Source organism: Rhinolophus hipposideros (assembly GCF_964194185.1).
Source record: "Rhinolophus hipposideros genome assembly, chromosome: 4".
Classification (NCBI taxonomy): Eukaryota; Metazoa; Chordata; class Mammalia; order Chiroptera; family Rhinolophidae; genus Rhinolophus; species Rhinolophus hipposideros.
In genome coordinates, this window is record NC_138050.1 from 30,456,862 (window position 1) to 30,473,663 (window position 16,802).

Genomic DNA, 16,802 nt, shown 5'->3' on the forward strand with positions numbered 1-16,802 from the left:
TATGAGGTAGGGCTGCTATGCCTCCTGGTCTTAGTAAAGTGGACTTATGTAGTAGGTATCCTGTGGGACCCCATGGCGAAGTCTCTCTGGTCACCTGTGCTGGATGCTCCAGGAGTGTCCTTGTGTGTGTTGTGTTGTGCCCCCCTGTTGTAGTTGTGCCTTGGTTGCTCTTTGCACTTCAATGGGAGGGATTGATCTTTGAGCTGATTTGTTTTGAGGTTTGGTATGACTACAGTGGGAGAGCTGTTGTGCAGAGGCTGACCTTACAGAGCAGCATTCACTTTAGCGGGGCTCTGGTGACTGCCAGTCTTTCCTCTGGGTATGTCATCCATGGAGGCAGCCGGATGATGCTCCAGCTTGGTCCAGAGTTAGCCACTGGCCATGCCAGCCCCAAGGCCTTCTGGGAAGGGACCCTGCTGCTGGCCAAGTTCAGCTGCAGCCTGAGACCTTCCCCAGGCCACTTGGCATGAGCCAGAAAGAATCTGCAAATGGCTGCCGCCTAAATCTTGGAGGTGCCTTGAGAGGCCAAGCAGCAAATCAAGGGCAGCTGCCGCTAGTGCTGGGCTTAGGGTTGTTCACCAGAGGTACGGGACATGCTGAAGTCAGATGCTGTTTTTTTCACTTTGTAAATCTTTGAGAGATTTTAGGAAAGTCCACAGCATAAGCCAAGACAGGCCGTTTGTAAGGAAAAGCCACTGTAAGTGGTTTGGGTATGCCTAAAAATTGGACAATATCTCAGAGAATCACCAGTGTGGGTGAATGGTGTTAGCCAGGTTCATGGAGACTCAGATATGGCAGCCACCTGTGTCTGCATGCCTGGAGAGTAGAGGTCTCAACAAACAAACATGGCTTCTGCCAGCTCTTCTGTCCAGGAGAAAACTGCCCCTCCAGCACTTGCCTTGTAGCCAGACAATTCAGTTCCTCCCTGTATGTCCCTGGAGCCTTCTGAGCTGCTGCCCAGCACTGGAGCTCAGAGAAAGTGAGTCCACTAGCAAGTAAGTCTGTGCACAGGCGCTTTAAGAGGAACACCTGGGACTGCAGCTGCCCTCTGTCTCACTCACCTACAATCTTCACTGGTTTTCACAGTCAGCAGTCAGATGTTGTGGGTACTTCTCTCTCTGGCACTGAAACCCTTGGCTGGTGTGGGTCTGGAATCCCTTGCTCCTCCAGGGGGGAAACCTCCACAGCCAAGATGTCCCTCTCAATTTTTAATGGTCACACACAGGTGTGGGACCAGTGCATTCTGCATCTCTGCCCCTCCTACCAGTCTCAAGGTGGCTTCTTCTGTATGTCCTTAGTTGTAGGGCTTCAGTTCAGCTGGACTTCAGGCAATTCTTGATGGTTGTTCTGTACAGTAGTACCTCAGTTTTAGAACGTCTCCGTTAACAAACATTTCGGTTTACAAATGCCTGAAACCCGGAAGTAAATTCTTTGGTTTTCGAAAACGCCGTGGAAGTCGAACATGTCACGTGACTTCCACTGAGTGCAAGATCCTGAGACCTAACTGTCAGCTGTTTTCGAACGTTTCAGAACTCGAACGGTCTTCCGGAACGGATTACGTTAGAAAACTGAGGTTAGTTGTAATTTTGATGTGGCCATAAGAGGAAGCAAGCACAGCATTTGCCTACTCTACCATCTTGACCAGGAATCTGATTTCTTTTAAAGTGGTACATTATATTCATAGATTTCTTTATATTGAAATATAAAATTGCTGGGCTAAATCTTACTTGGTTATTATATGTTGTTCTTTTAATGTATTGATATTGTTTATTATCCTCACAGCTGCCACCATAATTGTTCTTAGAAAGATATGATACTTCTCTAGGAAAGTTATTTGAAAAACCCCTTCTGGTGATAGCCTGATAAATAAGCATTGTCAGCAATGGGCCACAGGTCAACCAACAAACATTGTTGAGTGTCTCCTGTGGGTCTGACACTGTTCTAAATTTCTGGGGGATTCGGCAGTGAAGAAAATAGACAAAAACCCCTACTTTTTTGGAGCTTACATTCCAATTAGGGAGAAAGAAGTTAAGTAATAATGAATAACTGAGATAATCATTAAGTCTAAAGAAAATAATGGGCTATTTTGATAATATGGCCACAGAAAACCATTTGGATGAAGTTCCATTTAAACAGAGACCTGAATGAAAGGAAGGCAAATGAAGAGATGACTAAACTATGTTGTGTGAGAAAATGGGATACATTTATTTTCACATCGGTGAAGGAGAGAGCAGAGGGAAAAGACACAGAAAGGGGAATGGGTGGGGTAGGAAGAGAACTCAGCAAGCTTGTGAAGAATCATGTGAGGCAGTGCAGCCAGCGAGAAGTCCTCAATAGAGGGCAAATGAAATGACTGATAAGCAATGTAAAGTTGTTCACTACATGAGATCTGATGTGGTCGTCTCTAAGTCCCCTACATTTTAGCAGAAGCAATAGTACAAGGAAAATCCTAGTTTTTTAGAAGATCACCAAGGCAAATAGGCTGTGACTCTGCTAGGGCAGAGATAAAGGAACAGCCACAAAGATGAAAAGTACATTGTAAAAAATTGACAAGAAGAAAAGCAGAGGTGATTGTGAGAACATAAGCCACCTGCATATTTTGGATTAATTTTGAAGTTGTTTGACAATCTGTGAAATTGGAAGCATAACGGAAAGTTGATTATATTTAATTTAAATCTTAAGGAATGAATGACATTGTCACACATAACATCTTTGGGAAGATGTTTATTGTGATTTTCTTTGTGCTTAAACATATATGTCTAGTATATGTTCAATTTTGGTATCTCAACCAAGGAGTCTAAAAGTTTCATGTTAGGAATTTTATTGTGTGGATGCTGCACAGTTTGTAAAATTTACTGATCATATACTGAGTATAATTGATAATGTTCAGAAATTAAAATTAAACTTTTGCCAATTTATTTTTTTAGCACATTTCCTGTATGTAGTTTGATGCTGTGAAGTTTGGTACTCATAGGCTCTGTGTTGTTGTTTTTCATATTGAACAGAGCTTTATTATTATAGAATTATAATTGTTCATTAAGTTTCAATGTGTTTCTATGCATAGTTTTTTGAATCTTTGTTGAGCCATTAAATTTTTTTATGTCATTTGATTAAGTACATATTTACTCTCTTTTAATGGGAATTTCAACAAATTTTATCTAATGGTTGCACGAATTATGAGTTTGTGAGTTTTTTTAATTTTTTATATAAAAATTTTTAAGCATACAGGAAAGTAGAAAGAATAATACAACAAAAATTAGTATAACTACCATATAGAATCTCAGCAATAATATTTTCCTATATTTCCTTCATCTGCTTTTCTTCCTGACTTATTTAAAGTTATCTACAAATATGTAAATACAAGTGCAGTTCACCCATAATATTTCAATATGTTTTACAAGAGAAGTTCTGTAGAAATACCATATATGGTATATAATATATACATATATTATATGTGTAAAACTTCATATATATATAACATAAGTATATTATAGTATATAATATATGTTTATAATATATATTATAATGTAATAAATATAACATCATATAAAAACGTATATAAGTTTTATATATAATATAACATGTAATATATATAATATAATATAACATATAATATATAATATAATGTAACACATAATTAATATATAAGTATGTATAATATATAAAGTCTTATATATAATATTTTGCATGGGGCAATACATGGAAGAATATACTTTAAAATAATAGCAATGTTCATATTTGATAGAATTTTGAGTGATACTATTTTTGCTTATTTTCCAACTTTTCTCCATGTTTGTATAGCTTTGGAATAACTTTGAAAAATAAAGGAAAATGTATTAAAACAAAATTATTGATAGCTAATGATAGTGAGAAGGGGCAAAAAAATGTTTTTCACAGAAATGTAAAAATAACTACTACTATCTTTTAAATGCTAAAAGATTAGAGATTATTGAAACATAAGAATAAAAATGTATTATTAAAATATTAATATAAATTTAATTGTATCAAATAATCCATTAACAATGAAATCTTAAACACCGTGAACAAAATAATAACTTACAGCATTTGTAGCTGTCCCCAGTCCATCATAATACATTACTCCTAGCTGGTAAGTTGCTTGATGATCCTTTTCCTTGATTTCTTCAAACTGTTCTAATGCTTCTTCATACCATCCCTATAAGCTCCCAGGAAATATAGAATTCTTTTATTATTATCTTAAAGGTATCTCAATTATTTAATTCCCACCTAAATCCTTCTAGTAGCACCAAATAAAACAACAAAAGACAGCAACAAATTTATGGAATTTACAAGTAAGTCATTGACAATAATCAATACACTATAAAGTAAATTAAATAGACCTAAATATGGCAACTGAGAGAAGTGAGCAGGAGGAATCTGGATAAGATCCTCCTTGGCTGTCACTCTTACCCTTGACTATTGTCAGTCCTCTCTTGAAATGATAGTCTAGCCCACTGCTCAACCTAGCCTGGCACATCAACTGCCACTCCTGAAGTTTAAGAAATTTTAGAGCTGGGGCCAAAGTCTCAAAGAAAATTTGAACATCAGGATATTCACTATTATTAAATCTCCTGTTTGCATTATGGCTCATGTCCTCCAGTTTTCCAGTTTTCCGGGTAAGGAGAAGACATGTTAAAACAAATGTGATGTTCTCTAAAATTGTCATTCTCCCATACGTCCTATAAAAACCTACATATTATGTGTCATTGACTTAAGGCTCTTCAGCAGTCAGACATTCTGAGAACAAATATGCTAAGGAGTAAGGGACTAATATGGGGTTTATATCTCAATCCACCATGAAAATGCCTCATACTAAAAAATGAATCATTTGTAATGTGGAAAGAGTGTCTCACTGAATCGGAAGGTCATTACTAGGAAGAGAAGGCCAGAGAAAACACAATAATAACTGAATTTCTCTTTTAATAAAGTAAAATTAACAAATAGATAAATTAACAAAAACTACACCAAAATACAAAAAGAAAAATATTTTAAAGAACACATATTTAAAAATGAGTAAATGCTTGAGTTGTTAAGACTCATTTTCCTTTCTGGTTAATATTTGGCTTAGATGTGAGAGGATTGGAAAAGTTAGAATACACAAAGGAAGAGTAAGAAAGTTCTTTTAGTTTTCATGATTTTAAATGACATATACATCTCAAATACACATTTTCAACCCAAATTTCTCCTTTGAGATCTAGACTTTTACATAGATGTCTCTACTTTGAAAATCTGTCTTCTTGGATTACTAATGGATATTTCAAACATCATATGTCCAAAAACTGAAATCTTGATCATCACCTCAAAACTCACTCTTCCCCACTTCTCTGTTTTCCATAAATCCAGGACGCAGCTCCCCTGCTATCAGTCTGGTCAACCACTGTCCTCTCTTGCCTGAATTACTAGTACAATTTCGCTCTAAATTGGTCTTGGTTCCATGCTTGCCTTCTAATAATCTATTCATCACAGATGCAAAAAATTTCAATGGTTTCTTATCACGTTTTAAACAAACCTCATCTAGAGCTATTCTCTGCCTTGTTTGTTACCATATTGGTCTCTTTTTTCCCCAATTTATTTTATTTTTTAAAGATTTTTATTAAAATATAGCTAATATACAATATTACATTAGTGTCAGGGGTACACTATAGTTATTCAACATTTATAGACCTAAAGAAGTGATCACCATGATAAGTCCAGCAACCGTCTGACACCGAATCACGTTATCACAATACTATTGACTATATTCCCTATGCTGTATATTACATCCCCATAACTTAATTCGTTTTATACCTGGAAATCTGGACCTCTTATTCTGCTTCACCTTTTCCCTCCTTTTTAAAATTTTCAATTACAGTTGATATTCAATATTATTTTTTATTAATTTCAGGTGTACAGCATAGTGGTTAGACATTTACGTAAGTTAAGAAGTGATCCCCCTGACTAGTCTAGTACCCACCTGGCTCTATACACGGTCATTACCATATTATTGACTATATTCCCTGTGCTTTACTTTACATCTCTGTGACTATTTTGTGACTATCAGTTTGTGCCTCTTAATCCCTTCACAGTTTTCACCCTGCCCCCAACCCTCTCCCTTCTATCACCCCAACAAATCTAGTACCCATCTGCACCATACATAGTTTTTACGATATTATTGACTATATTCCCTATGCTATACCCTACATCCCCATAACTACTGTGTAACAACCAATGTGTACTTCTAATTCCCTTCCCCCTTTTCAATCACCCCTAACCCCCCTCTCATCTGGTAACCATCAATATGTTCACTGTATCTATTAGTCTGTTTCCATTTTGTTTATTTTGTTCTTTAGATTCCACATATAAGTGAAATCACATTGATCTGTCTGACATTTCACTCAGCACAATACCCCCCAGATCCATCCATGCCACTGCAGATGCCAAGAACCCATTGTCTTCCCTGGCCGAGCAATATTGCATTGTATATATGTACCTCCTCTTCTTTATCCATTCTTCCATCGACAGACACCCAGGCTGCCTCCACCTCATGGCTATTATAAGCAATGTTGCAATGTACATATGGATATGCACATGTCCCCTAGAAGTAACATGTGGGTTTCTTCAGATAAATACACTGAAATGGGATTACTGGGCCCTTCTTTGTCTCTTGTTATAGCCTTTGTTTAAAAGTCTATTTTGTCTGGTATAAGTATTGCTATCACAGATTTTTTTTGTCTTTTTCATTTCCATTTTCATGAAATATCTTTTCCCAACGTCTTACTTTCCATATGTGTGTGTCTTTCAATCTGAAGTGAGTATCTTGTAGGCAGCATATGTAAGGATCTTGTTTTCTTATCCATTCAGCCCTCCTATGTCTTTTGAGTGGGGCATTTAATCCATTTACATTGAAAGTAATTGTTGATAGATATGTAGCTATTGCCATTTTATCATTCATAATTTTGATCTTGTTTTTTTTCCCCCATCTTAAAGAAGTTCCTCTAACATTCCTTGTAATACTGGTTTAGTGATGAACTCCTTTAGCATTTTTTTGTCCGAGAAGCTCTTTTTCTGTCCTTTGATTTTAAGTGATAGCCTTGCTGGGTAGAGTAACAACCTTGGCTGTTGGTCCTTGATTTTTATCACCTTGAATATTTTGTGCCAATGCCTTCTGGCCTGCAAAGTTTCTGTTGAGAAATCAGCTAACAATCTTATGAGGGCTCCCTTTTAAGTTACTAGTTGCTTTTATCTTGCTGCTTTTAGGATTCTCTCTTTATCTTTAACCTTTGCTATTTTAATTGTAGTGTGTCTTGGTGTGGGCCTGTTTGGGTTCATCTTGTTTGGGACTCTGCACTTCCTGGTCTTCTATGTCCCTTTGCCAGGTTAGGAAAGTTTTCAGTCATTTTTCAAATACATTCTCAATCCTTTGCTCTCTCTCTCTTCTCCTGTTACCCTTATGATGTGAATGTTGTAACTCTTGATGTTGTCCCAGAGGTTTCTTAAACTGTCATTTTTTTTGGATTCTTTTTTTCCTTTTGCTGTTCCAGTGGGTGTTTTCTGCTACCTTGTCTTCCAAGTTACTGATTCAATCTTCTGCTTCATCTAGTCTGCTGGTGATTCCTTCTAGTGCATTTTTCATTTCAGTTATTATATTCTTCACTTCTGACTGGCTTGGTTTTTATTTCTATGTCCTTTTTTATGCTTGCTGTCTCTGTTGAAGTTCTCTGAGTTCCTTGAGCATCCTTATAACCATTGTTTTGAACTCTGTATCTAGTAGTTTGCTTATCTCCATTTTGCTTAGTTCTTTATCTGGAGTTTTCTCTTGTTCTTTCATGTGGGATGTATTTCTGTTTTCTCATTTTGCCCTCGCTGTTTCTTTGTATTAGGTAGACCTGCTATGTCCCCTAGTCTTAGCCAGGTGGCCTTATGTAAAAGGTGCCCTCTAGGACCCATGGGCACAGTCTCCCTGGTCACCTGCTCTGGATGCTCCGGGAGCATCCCTTGTGTGGGTGCATGTGCCGTCCTGTTGTAGTTGAGCCTTAGTTGCCGTAGGCGTGTCAGTGGGTGGGCGTGTTCAGGCTAATTGGCTGAGTGGTTGGCCATGTCCACAGCATGTGGGCTGCTGTGCTGGGGGCTTACCCCACTGAGTGGGGTTTGCCCCAGTGGGGTCTGGTACCTGTTGAGACCACCCTTTGGGTGTGCCACTTTTGGGGCTAATTGGGCAGTGCTCTGCTGTGGTCTGAAGCCAACCCAAGTATGTTGGTTCTGGAGCCTCTTGGAAGGGACTCTTGTGCAGGCCCAGTCATCCACTGCCTGTGACTGGCTGGGGACTACCTGATAAGAGCTACAAAGTGATCCGCAGTTGTTTGCTGCCTCTGCTAACCATGGAGGCACGTGGAGGTCACACTGTGAACGGTGGACATCTGCCACCAGTACCAGGCCTAGAGTAGCTCTGCAAAATGCCAGGACACACTGAGGCCTGCTGTCACCTGCCAGCTCCCTTAAAGTTCAGCCACTGATAAAGCTTCGTGCAGTATGCAAGCTGGGTGAGGCAGGGTCTCAGGGAATCACTAGAGTGGGAAGAGTTGTGGTCACCAGGTTAATGTAAATTCTGCTTTGGTGCTGAGCCTGAAGCTACTCAGCAAAAGTCCCAGAGCACACTGAGGCCAGTTGCTACCTGCCTAGAATCAGTGGGACTTTGATAGTTTTCCAGAAATAGTGCGATGCAGGTGGGGCTGGCTGATGTTGGAGAAAGTTCCTCAGGTATTAGGGGAATTTGGTGGTGCCAGGTCCCAATGAGTCAGCAGGGTGGAGCTGCGGAGATCACCAGACCAATCAGATTCAGATTTGGCCTGTGGGGCTGGGCTCAACACAGGAAAAATGGCGCCCGCCTGCCGTCTGCACAGGAGAAGGCCCCCTCACAGGGAAATGGCAACTATTCTCCAGCCCTCAATCTGGAGCAACACAACTCGGTGTTCCCCCTGTATGTCTCTGACACCCCACGAGTTACTGTACCTCTGCTGGAGCCCAGGGTAAGTGCCTGGGAGTGAGAGCATCTGTACGCGGGTTCTTTAAGAGAACCGCTGTGTTTCCCACAGCCTTCTGTCCTACCCAAAGGGCCAGAATCCCCACTGTTTTTCACAGCCTGAGGTGGTGGGGGCTCCTCTTCCCGACACCAGTACTCTGGGCCATGGAGGAAGGTGTAGGGCTGGGTTCCCTCACTCTTCTCGGGGGATCCTCTATAGCTGAAATATCCGTCCTGGTTTTCAACTGCCACACGGAGGTTTGGGGTTAGCCCATTTCACATCTCTGCCCCTCCTACCAGTCTTGACGTGGCTTCTTCTTTCTTTAGTTATAAAACTTCTATCCTTAGTTATAAAACTTCTGTTCAGCCAGACTTCAGATGGTTTTCCAGATTGAATGTTCTATAATTTAGTTGTAATTTTAATTTGTTCACGGAAGGAAGCAGGCACAGTGTTTATCTACTGTGTGCCATCTTGGATGTCCTCCACATTGGTCTCTCTTAATTCCTAGAGCTCACCAAGCTCTTTCTTAGCTCTAAAACATTTCATTAGCTTTTCACTCTACCTGGAATGCACTTCCACCTGGCTGTTTGCATTGCCTGTTTCCTTCAAATTTTAGTTTCAACAACAGGTCTTTTCCACCCTATTTCTAAGTTATTCTCTATCATAGTATGCAGTTAATTGCTTTCACAGTAGTTTTCCTTAGTTGTAATTATAAATTTATTTTCTTCCCCTATACTAGAATGTAAACTTTATGAAATGGGAACCATCCTAATTCCCTCATCACTATATAGTTAGTGCCTAGCACAATAAATAGCAAACATTTATAAAGCACTTGTTAGGTGCTAGGCCCTTTTTTACAATTAATACATCTTCTCAATAGCTCTATGAGACACACATTATTATTCTCCTTTTACAGATGATAAAACTGAAGCACCAAGAGTTTAAGTATTTGTGCCCAAGGGTAAATAGTTAACAAGCAATAGAACCATATTCGAAGTATGCCCAAAGCTGAGAGATCATTCTCTTAACCGTTATGCTATGCTGTCCTACTAGTGGCAGATGCATGATGAGTCCTCAAATATTTGTTGCCAGAATGAATGAATAAACCATCAAAAGATTAGATAGTAAGCGGGTGCACAGTTCCCCAAATATTCAATGAATGGCGAGGGATTAGGGACAGTTGGTCCTTTTTCACGTTCTTCCTTTGGGTTCAGTGAAGAATTGATGCTATATTACTGATGTTGAAGTGACAGTTTGCACAGTTCCTCCTAGATGTACCTCACAGGACACCTCAGCTTAACGTAGGTAAAGAGGGCAATTCCCTCCTTACTCTATAGAGGAACATTTAAGCTACCTTTAAATACTAGGTAAGAATCAGGATCTTCAAATATTATTACATGAAAATATTTTATAAGTGATATTAAATATTTTGAGCAAAAATATAAAAATTAGATTTTTAATTTATTGTGTGAGAATGGATTTCATACCATAAAGTGTCCTCTAAATGACTTTCATTAGAATGACTTTTATGAAGAAAGATCAGATATGTCCATAAGCTGGTACCAGTGTATCTCACTTAGAACCACAACCATAATCTATGGAATTTGATAGAATTTCCCTGGTATTACAATGTAAGGAATTCTATAGGAAATTTTGCTACAAGGATCTAAGAACAGCATTTTATGAAATGAAAACAAAAAAATATACCTCTTCAAAATATAGTTGACCTCGTAGGAAATAAGCCATAGCATCCCCTTTTCTTATTCTTTCCTTCAAGATCTGCAATGCCTTATCCATTAAATTAGCATGGTTGTAATGATCTGATTAAAAAAAAAGGCAAAGAATTCCATCTTTATCCGTACAGTATGGAATGTACATTCTTCTCTCTTGAAGTCATAAATTATATAGAATTATCTGACAGTGTTTATACTAGTTTCCTTCCTAGTTCTCATTTCTAAAACTGGCCTCCTTAGCTAAAGGAAAAAGCATTACCTTAAAAAAAAAACACCAAGGTGTTAGGTACTGTTAGGTACACAGTACCTAACACCATCCCTTGTATAATCAAGAAATATTTGTTGATTGGTTTTCAAAGTAACCCTGTTTACTACTATGCAGGTGCTTTAGCAATGCAGTCTTCGTGCGATTCTTCAGGCAAAGCTGTCCTATGGGTGAGTGAAATTCTTAATTTGAGGCTTAATTAGAGCTACTAAAACCAAATGAGCTAACCATCCCCAATTTAATTTTAAAAAATAGAAAAAAATGGTAGCTTTAAATGCCAATTTCAAGTAAATTATGGCATTGTTCTCCATAATAGAAGCGACATTTGGCTTCCATTTTCTAGACAGGTGTTTTAGAATCATGAGTGTAAAATCAGGATTGGGCTCCATGAAACTTCTCCACTGATGAGTTGCTACCAACTAAGCTAAGTCATAATTTCACATATTTTTACAGGAAAGATAGAAAGGACTGTAGACTAAACCACTTCCTTGACAGCAGTAAGACTCGTTTCTTGTCTTTTTTCTCTGGTGTACAGGATTATCTTTTAGTGAAAATATTATCAGAATTTTTACCATTTTTTTCCTTTATCCATTGGACAAATTTTTGGTTCTTAGCAGCACCCTGAGAGGTATAAAAGGGGTTCTTGGGCAACTTTTCGCTGGTCAACTTCATCCTATTTCCACAATGTGTATCCTGTAAACAAACAAAAATAGGATAGAAATATGTTCTTCCAGAAAAATTCAAAAAGAGACTCCGTTCCATTTTGCACTCATAAAAAGCAACTTCTCTGCATTGCATAGGGATAGGATACCACATTACCAGTTCTGGGTTGTGACTATTCCTTCTTAGGAAACCAGGACCCTTTATAGTTATGAGAAGCACACTATCTTCCACGTCTGCTTCCACAGCACAGGATTAATGCTGAGAGCTGCTTGCAGGTCCTTTCCGACTGAGTTCATACGCTGCCATGGGTCATGTCACCCACCACAGCTGTTGCCACTAGTAGGATTTGGTGACACTGCCCATAGGTATAATTCTTATGCACTGGTACCTTTCTTTTGCCTTGTATCTGAAGCTTATCAGACGTAGATCTGTTTAACATTAAAGCATTTGTCTATTTTACCTGGGAATACACTTTATTTTAGCTCTGTTGTTTGGTTTTATCTTCCTGTCTGTATTGAATTGCCATGTTATAAGATGGATCACAGATGAATGGAAAATCAGAGCCTTCATATAAAATGTAGAGGCTACCTCATTTGGGATGACGGAGTCCAGATTGGCCTACGCTGAGGACAGTGAGACAGCAAACTCATTTGTTGCTATGTTTTTTTGTTTACTCCTCTTCATTCTACTGTTATAGCTGGCTTTCACCAATCAGGAACAAGCTTCCAGTAAAGGTTCTTGATTGGTGGTGAAGAGAATACAATCGACCTTTAGTGTGATTGGAAAGCTGCATTCCTACAAGTATATGATAATAAATTGCTTCATTAATGAGAATGAAGTGCAGAAGGAGATAATTCAGTTAATTTAGGGGGAAAAAAATCATTGAAATGTCTGTGCTTTTGGAGTAGTCATTTAATCTTTTTAAGAGTCCATTTCCTCATGTGCAATTTGGACTATAAGTAGTTTAAACTAGAGAATTTCAAAATGTCTGTCCCTAGATATGTAAAATTCTTTTTTATATATAATATATAAAATATGTTATATTTTATATAATTCCAAAAATATCATGATTGCATTAGTGAATATAAAAGTTTCCAATGAGATTTAGGGTGAAGCAATATTAGGTAAAGTATTTAGAAGAAAAACAATCCAAATAAGATGGTGTAGGTACCACTATCAGTTTACTCAGAAAGTGATTATAGAAGTTTTTATTTCACTGAAGTCATTCAGGATATTCCTGTATCCAAAAAAGCTAAGAAAAAAAATTGGCATATTCAGGAAGGTCTTCGGACATGAAACAAATCAGAAAACAATACCTTACTTCCTTTAAGCCCATGCTGTCCTCTGTGCTTTCAATACCGCACATGGTTTTTGTTGCAGTAGCTTACAGGAAGAGTTGTTGTGGGTTAGAAAATATAAACAAAGATTTATTGAGCTCTTACTAAATGCCAGGTATTGTTCTTTGTTCTAAGTGCTTTACAGGCACTAACTCATACAAAACTTTACGAAATAGGGGCTATGATAAGGCCCATTTAACGTGGAAACTGAGGCACAGTGAAGAAGGTAAGTAACTTATCTCAGGTCATAGGGCTAGGAATTGGGACGCCTGGAATGCCCCTAGCACCTGTGACTTTATCATTTCACTGTTCTACAAAAAGCAAAACTAATACGAGTTTTTAAAATGGCAGGACTCTGGCAAGAAGGTAAGCAAAAATTTAAAACTTTTTAATTTCAGAAAATGAGAACTAAAAAGATTTTTAAAAGCAAGAGTATGTGTTTATTTTTAATACCAAATCTTGAGATGAGATATAAAAATCATCATTCGAAACTTGACAATATGCAGTAAATTTAGAAAATTCTGTAATATAAATTGTAGACATGAATCAATGATATAAAATGTGAAAGAAATCTCTGATTTTAAAGTAAGGGCAGGTGGAGTGGACACAGATGGGTCCTTCCCAGATCCTCTTTACTAATTGCTGTGCCATCTCCAGCTGCTGTGTGCAACCAGCACAAATATCTAATTCTGGAACATTTTCCTCACTCTAAAAGAAACCCAGTAGGTGTTAGCAGTTATGCCTGAATCTTCCCCTCCATTTTGGCCCCTGGCAATTGATCTACTTTCTGTCTCTATAGATTTGCCTATTGTGTAAATACCACATTTTCTTTATTCATCCAGTGATGGGCATGTAGGTTGTTTCCGTGTTCTTTGTGAAACTGAGAGTAAAGGCCAAATACTGGAAGCACACGGCATTCCGGGAGAGGCACCTCTCTCACCTTGAGACAAGTGCTAATTGGACACGCAAAATGATTTCCTCTTTTTGGCTCCCATGAATAATAAATGTAGTGTAGAACTATTTCTCCCCATCTTTTACAGTTAGTTTATCCTTACCCACTTTGGAAGCGTTTTTCATAGCAACTTGATGCTTTTGCAAGCATTCAGTTTAGTTTTCCTAAAAATTATAGCTCTCACTTCTCACTCATATTTTGCCAGTTATATAATAATTATATTACATATTATCATAATCCTTATAAATGTGGAAAAAATTCAAACTGATGTCTGCCCAAGTAACTGAACATTCTAGAGGACAGCCTGATAAGACCTTCCAGGAATCAATGCAATGGGCAGTGTGTTTTACAGAGGATCAGAAGTGTATTGGTTAATCAGAACAAAAAATTAAATAGTGATTGGTTATAAGAACTTTGTTCCTTGTTTGATTAAAACTAGTTCATGCTGGTTCAGGTATCTTTTGTCATTATTATACTTGGAAAGGGAGCTTACTTAAAAGTGAAGTTAAATATCTGAATAAACAAAAACTTCTTTAATGGCTATGGCATACAGAAAGAAACATAATACATAATGGTTTAATGCTAAGTTACCTCGTCTTTTTTTAGAACATTTTAGTGTAATTTGAGATTTACAGAAAAGTTGCAAAGATAGTACAGAGAATTCCCTCACCTAGTTTCCCCTTTTGTTAATGTTACATTATCATGGTACATTAGTCACAACTAAGAAACCAAAATTATACATTACCATGAAATAAACCCTACGCTTTATTCGGATTCACTAGTTTTCCCACTATTATTCTTTTTCTGTTCCAGGGTCCCATCCAGGTTACCACACTACATTTAGTCATCATGTCTCCTAGCCTCCTCTGTCTGGGTCAGTTTCTCAGATTTTCCTTGTTTTGCATAACATTCACAGTTTTGAAGAGTAATGGCCAGATATTCTGCAGAATGTCCCCCAGTCTAGGTTTATTTGATGCTTTACTCATGGTTAGACTTGGTGGTGGGCTGTAGGAAAGAATATCAAGAGGTGAAATGACCTCACCACATCTTATCAGGGGTGCATGCTATCTGCATGACTTATCACTGATGATGTAACAATTGTCTGGCCAAGGTAGTGTTTGACAGGTTTCTCCACCGTAAAATTACTTTTTTTCCCCTTCCCATACTCTAGTCTTTGGAAGCAAGTCATTATGGGTACCCCACACTCAACAGCGCAGAGTCGGGGGAGGATTAGTCTCCACTTCCTGGAGCAGGGAGTATCTACATGAAGTGTTTGGAATTCTTTTGTAAGCAACATTTGTCTTTTCCCTCATATTTATTCAATCATCTATATTAGTGTGGACTCATGGATATCTATTTTGTTGAATTATAATCCAACAGTACATTATTGTGTTCAGTAAGTTTTGGCCATCGGAGCTCTTTCAGGTTGACACCTGTATCCCTTTGACATGTACCCACCCTTTTGTTTTCTGAGCACTTCCTTACTTTCTGGCTGTACCAGATGCTCCAGGCTCCTCTTGTATTTTCCCTGCCCCATCCCTACTATCAGCAGTTTCTCCAAGGAGCTCTGGTTTTTCTTACTATTGGAAGACAGTATTAGAAACCAAGATTGAGTGCTAGGTGTGTTCATTGCTGTTGGGGTGTCACTGCTTCTAGGTCCCCTCACAGTAGGCAGAACTAGGCCATGTCATACTAACCCATGTATACACACATACTTATAATTATTTCTGTATCTATATTAACCTCTGTATAAGTTCATACTTATGTCTTCAATGAATCCAGTACCAGATGGCTCATTCTAGCATTCTCTACTTGCTTATCTGTAACCTCCCCTTTCCAAAAGTAGCAACCCCATCTAAAGGTTTAATTTTAAGAACTAATTTTTCACCCTTTTCCTTACTTCATTCAATTTTATAAATTATCTGTAATTTCTACAATATATCATTGAAAGGAAGACATGCTTAGGAGGGGAATTGAAAAATAACGACACCCTCCAAGTTTTCCTACTTCTTACCAAAACAGTGAAGAAGTAGACATTTGAATATATATTATCATTGCGCCTGTGCAAACCTGAAGCTTAATTATATGTTTTAAAAAATAGTGCTTACATAATTGATAAATGTGAGCAATATGGACATGTGACAATATCTTTGCAGTACTATTCTTTAAATATCATAAAAAGGTATTGTGAATAGCTGAAACGTAAAAAATACAGAACAAAAGCATGATTCTATGTGTTTGAACATGAATTCATATCCACATTTATGTTCAAGCTTGCATATGGATAAGAATGTTTGAAACGACCTCTTGGATCAGTGCACCAGTACAGTAATACAAGTTTATTACTGCAACATTATTGTGTGGCTCTTATTACAAAATAAACAATATGCTAAAATTTATATGATAATATGCTAAAATTATAACTGAAAGGCCACTTACTTTTAGAGGACAATGAGCTTATCCTCTAGAAGCATGATAATACATATATCTATTTTTCAGTCCTGTTCTCAGAGGTCGATAGAAGGGACTCACTGAAGACTTTTTCAGGGACAAGAAATACATGGCTGGAGCTTTAGTTTTTAGCGAGATTAAACTGGGGAAAAAAAAAAGTGCTTAGGAAAAGAGAGTCAAGAGGTTATACATGTGGTCTATAGCTCCAGTTTGAAGTCGGAAAGTCTGTTTCTAAAGTTTGATCGCAAGGAATGACTCGCGATGACCAGTATGAGGAGCTCCAGGAGGGCCGCCTCCCCCTCGCCCGCCGAGGCCGGCAGCTCAGGTACCGTCGCCGCCCGGGGAGGAGGAGCCCAGTGTCACAAACGCCGGGGGCCCGGGCGC

The 16,802-nt window shown here is 38.1% G+C and overlaps 1 protein-coding gene across 1 annotated transcript in view; it reads right to left on the bottom strand.

Moving 5' to 3' along the window:
• The window catches only part of LRP2BP (LRP2 binding protein), a 28,669-nt gene that overhangs the window by 10,427 nt on the left and 1,440 nt on the right, over positions 1-16,802 (bottom strand). The window contains exons 2-4 of the mRNA XM_081046064.1: positions 11,588-11,708; positions 10,725-10,837; positions 4,061-4,174 (exon numbers count right to left, since the gene is read on the bottom strand). Of these exons, the coding sequence (XP_080902190.1) occupies positions 4,061-4,174; positions 10,725-10,837; positions 11,588-11,687 (327 nt within the window). The 5' untranslated portion in view covers positions 11,688-11,708. The remainder of the gene's footprint in view (positions 1-4,060; positions 4,175-10,724; positions 10,838-11,587; positions 11,709-16,802) is intronic.